This window comes from Saccostrea cucullata, unplaced genomic scaffold (assembly GCF_032062105.1).
Source record: "Saccostrea cucullata isolate Sc308-1 unplaced genomic scaffold, CSIRO_AGI_Scuc_v1 ctg8085, whole genome shotgun sequence".
In the NCBI taxonomy this organism is placed as follows: domain Eukaryota; kingdom Metazoa; phylum Mollusca; class Bivalvia; order Ostreida; family Ostreidae; genus Saccostrea; species Saccostrea cuccullata.
In genome coordinates this window covers 1-5,000 of record NW_026926951.1, presented here as the reverse complement: position 1 = coordinate 5,000, position 5,000 = coordinate 1, and the positions used below count along the sequence as shown (strand labels likewise).

The following is a 5,000-nucleotide window of genomic DNA, read 5'->3' as shown; positions in this document are numbered from 1 at the left end:
GACCCCCGGGGCAAGGGTGAGGCCAAAATGGCCGACCCAAGTTTCACATAGGAATATATAGGAAAAATCTTTAAAAATCTTCTTCTTCAGAACCACTGGGCCAGGAAAGATGAAACTCATGTGGAATCATCCTCAGGTAGCGCAGATTCAAGTTTGTTCAAATCATGACCCCCGGGGCTAGGGTGGGGCCAAAATGGCCGACCCAAGTTTTACATAGGAATATATAAGAAAAATCTTTAAAAAATCTTCTTCTCCAGAACCACTGGGCCAGGAAAGATGAAACTCATGTGGAATCATCCTCAGGTAGTGCAGATTCAAATTTGTTCAAATCATGACCCCCGGGGCTAGGGTGGGGCCAAAATGGCCGACCCAAGTTTTACATAAGGATATATAGGGAAACCTTTTAAAATCTTCTTTTCAAGTACTTCAAAGCTATGATTAGTGATATTTATACGGAATCATCCTCAGGTAGTGTAGATTCTAGTTTGTTCAAATGATGACCGCCTGGAGGAGGGGGGGGGGCGGGGGGCGTAAATTCAAGCCCGATGTGCTCAGGTGAGCCCTGTGGCCCCTGGGCCTCTTGGTTTTTTTTTTTTTAAAAATGCACCTCATACTTTTGTTTTAAGATGAATGTAAACAAAAGCTACAACTCAAGCTAACATTTTGAAAAAGTAAACATGTTATTTTTTTTATTATCAGTCCATTAATTAAAACGCTTTGCTTTGATATATGAGCATGTGACTTAAATCTTTTTCTTTTTTTCAGTTTGGGCGAACTGAAATCATATGGAACAACCTTAATCCAGATTTTGTCAAGAAATTTGTGATGCATTACTATTTTGAACAAAGCCAGAAATTGAAGTTTGAAGTGTAAGTCATAGTTTATTTTGCATTTTAAATGCATAGTAAAGATAAATTATTGCAGCGTATTATGCAATGACTGAGAAAAGGCTGAGACATTCTCTGAATTAAAAGTAATGCAAGTCTGAAAAAGCATTAAAAATAAAATTGAATCATCTTTTAACCATGTTGATACAGTCTCATTCATTTATACAGCTATGATGTGGATTCAAAGAGTGCAGATTTATCTAAGCATGTAAGTTAAAACACTTAAAGAGAGAAAGAGTGAGCAAAATGTATTAGAGGATATAATGGCATGTAGTTATATTATTTGGATATGAATAAAGCTCACTTGTTATTCACTGTCTTTCTAGAAAGCAAGTAAATTTTCATTACGCATTAAATTATACTCACTTACAGTTGTACACAAGTAGACCATAGTGCATATATCTTTAACTAACTGGACATTTTACAATTATACTCACTTACAGTTGTACTCAAGTAGACCATAGTGCATATATTTAACTAATTGGACATTTTACTACTATCAAAATATTTTTGTGTCTTTAATGTATACCCAAAATGATGTTATCATTCAGACACATAATAGGTGTGCAGATAAATACATGTACATGTAGGTCTGAACTGTATCATGATTTCTGGGTAAACAAAATAAAAAAGATTTCTACAAAATAATAATTTTAATTGTTGTTCTTAAAATTCCTATTTGCACTTTGCAATTGCAGAGTGGTTTTATTAATCAAACCAAAAAGGAACTTACATGTATATATAATTAACTTATATTAGAACTCGTATATCCATGACTTTAAAATACGAGGTTTGATCCAAAAGTAATGTCACAGTGTCTATATCTTTTATATTTGGCGTCATATCATCAAATATTATATACCAAAAGATGCACAAATATAAATTTAATTAATCGTTGATTTTTCATTCAATAATATTTAACTGAATTTATTTTATAGATGTTTAAAACATATAAGATAGGGGGTGTCGCCGCGTCAAAACCAAACGTCACAAATTAAAGTGTACTTTTTTTAGTATAAAAAAGACAAACTTTTAAAAGGCATCTTTTAAAAGCGCGTAAACGTAAAATACTTTAAAAGACAAAAATTTACATCATTTTCAAGTCTTGAATTCAAAATTACATGACATCACTGCTATTTTTTATGAAAAACATCGTTGATTTATTTCGGTGCATTGAAAAATGGAAATTTCAAAATGGACAAAAAAGCCAAAACAAACTGTAATGCATTTTTACTTCAAAATGGAGAAATCGCCAGTAGAGACAGTTACGTTGATTCACCAGTGAGACTTTCGGAGGAAAGAATGTAAATAAGAGACTTGTTTAGATGGTTTCAGCGATTTTCGGTGGGTGATGGGTCATTAAATGCTCAGCAGATGACAAGAAAATCGAAAGATGGGAGGGCGGACGGAAATGTTCATTTATGGTGCGTGACGTTGTCGAAAAAAACAGACGGATAGAGCGATATGTGAAATTTTAAGTTGGTCTTTTACTACTGTTCAATGAATTTTGACAGAATTAATTATTAAAAGAGTGAGTGTACGATGGGTACTAAGGGTAAGAAAGTGAAATTTGTGAACGTGTTCTTGGATCTCAAATCTCAAATATTTTCTAATGAAACGAAGGGAAGCGTTTAAATGTATGATGGCGCGTATCCGTTATATGACGTTATTTAGCTGCGGCGACTACCATAATCGCACGTTGTATCTAATCCGATATTTTGAAAAGTATAAATCATGTTGAATTGAAATTTTCAGGTCTCATTCGAAATAAATGTAGCTTGCATCATTTATAATTTTGTTGTTTTACGTCGACGGATAGCGATTTTATCGAAGTTGTGACATTACTTTTGGATCAACCCTCGTACATGTAGGTATTCTCTGCTCTTGTGAGTGTTACGTGTAGGTCTTAATTCAGCATTTCTTTATTTCTCTGTTCTTGTTACTGTTACATTTAGGTCTTAATTAATCATTTCTTTATTTTTTTCCTGAAGGACTTCCTGGGGAGAATGGAGTGTACCCTGGGAGAGATTGTGTCAGCAGGAAGTAAATTCATGAGAAGACTCGTGTGAGTAGTGAAGCTTTCTGAATGAATATCTGGTTCCTCTTAAATTATCAAGTCAGTGTGTTTTACATTGTACATTACACCTGTTTTATTTATGACTTATCTGTTTCTATAATAACATTGTATGCAAAACTAATACACTGTACATGTATATAATAGATTTGAGGTACATGTATATGATTTTACATTGCGCATGTTTATTTAAATTGCATTAAGTATTATAATAAATAGATAATACACAAGTTTTAAAAAGAGATATTAAAATTATACCTCCACTTTCAGACATCTGAAAAGAATTTCTAAATGTCTATACAAAAAATTGAATTTATTGTAATAGTATAATCTACTGTTGTTGATTTTAACATTTTAATATTCATAGAGGACCAAAGAAAGACAGTGGAGTGATTATAGTTGGAGCCGAGGAGCAGAGCAGTTGTAAGGTATAGCAATATTTGATATTGTAGTTATAATGGAACTCTTTTGTGATGAAGTCAGAAATGTCAATTAGCCAGGGGCAACATCTTGTTTAAAATTTTAAGTCACCAACTTAATACAGTACATTATAATTAGTGTTTCAGTTGCTGTTAACTATTTAAAGTCACATAAAAATGAAAAGTCAAGGTCATTTATGTAAATATGCATGTTGATAATTTCCATTTTAGGAACAAGCAACTTTGCAGTTCTGTGCCCACAAATTGGACAAGAAAGATTTCTTTGGAAAATCAGATCCATTTTTAACTTTCTACAAAACTAATGAGGATGGTTCGTAAGTATAATAAAGAAGCCAGCAGGGCCGTCATTAATTTTGAAGTGAAGAGGTGGATTCAATTCAATTAAAAAGACTGTTTTAGAATTATTTCCAATTGTTAATTTTACAATTATTCAATTTTAAGGTGGCAAATTCCAATAGTTTAAACTAAAAAATGGCTTCATGTCTGCCCTTATCAGCTTTCATATTGAATGCCCTATAAATCAATTTATGGTAATTGTTTAGTGTACTCATATCTGCAGTTATTTAGGCCAACATTTTTTTAAATAAAATGGATTACGGGAGCGCCGACTGCAATTTTTGCTAAAACCAAATAAAAATAAAGGTCCCTGTTGTTGATTTTATTTTTATTAAATGCAAGTGCACCAAAAAAATAAAATAATGTGCAAATAAGTCGGCAATTCTGATTTGCTGCTTTATTGAAAGCATTTGTTATCATCCAATCAAATTACTTTTGTTATCAACTGTAATTCCCGTAAACTGTATGCAATAGAAGCTTGATGTTAAGTGAAATAAGAAGCAAGAGACCAGTTGGCTATATTGCTCTGCCTCACCTGAGTCACTGCTTCAATAGACTTTATGTGGTGACGGACTAAGACTGTAAGATAAAGTATGTAAGTGAGAGGTACCGTACATACTACAGTAAAACATGCTTAGAGTGAAATGGCAGGGATGGACAAGTTATAAACAAGACAAATATCTCCCAAGGATTTTCAGAATCATATTTTGTAAATATTTTAACACAGATAATGAACGAATGTTTTTTTAATATTCAGATACACAGTGGTTCACAGAACTGAAGTTATAAAGAAAACCCTCAACCCAACATGGAAACCTTTTTCAATTCCCGTGCGATCACTGTGTAATGGGGATTATGACAGGTCAGTAATAGTATTCAAATATTAGTATAAAAATGGAAAATGTTGACAAAAATGCATTTCGTTGTTTAAAAACTGAGAAACTACGATATATGCATAAGCAATAATATTCATGCACTATTATCAAATTTTCTTTGAATACAATACACTCTTTATGTTGATAATGTTTTCAAATTGATGCTCTATAAACGTAGTGTAAAATAATGATATTTTACAGAGTCACTGGGTAAATATGACATATATAACTAAATTGTTATAATGACTGCATTTCGAAAACTTGACTGAAAAAATGAAAAAAAAGTATTAAAAATTTTTACAGAACAATCAAGATAGAGTGTTATGACTGGGACGCGGATGGTGGGTAAGTAGTGCACGCGAACTTATATCCTCCATTGAAATGACAT

The 5,000-nt window shown here is 32.5% G+C and overlaps 1 protein-coding gene across 1 annotated transcript in view; it reads left to right on the top strand.

The window, feature by feature from the left end:
* LOC134273019 (copine-5-like) overlaps positions 1–4,961 on the top strand; it is a 7,616-nt gene extending 2,655 nt beyond the window's left edge. Inside the window, exons 4-10 of the mRNA XM_062755192.1 lie at positions 766–869; positions 1,056–1,095; positions 2,879–2,952; positions 3,329–3,389; positions 3,612–3,715; positions 4,495–4,599; positions 4,916–4,961. Coding sequence (XP_062611176.1) covers positions 766–869; positions 1,056–1,095; positions 2,879–2,952; positions 3,329–3,389; positions 3,612–3,715; positions 4,495–4,599; positions 4,916–4,961 — 534 coding nt within the window. The remainder of the gene's footprint in view (positions 1–765; positions 870–1,055; positions 1,096–2,878; positions 2,953–3,328; positions 3,390–3,611; positions 3,716–4,494; positions 4,600–4,915) is intronic.
* The last annotated feature ends 39 nt before the right edge of the window (positions 4,962–5,000 follow it).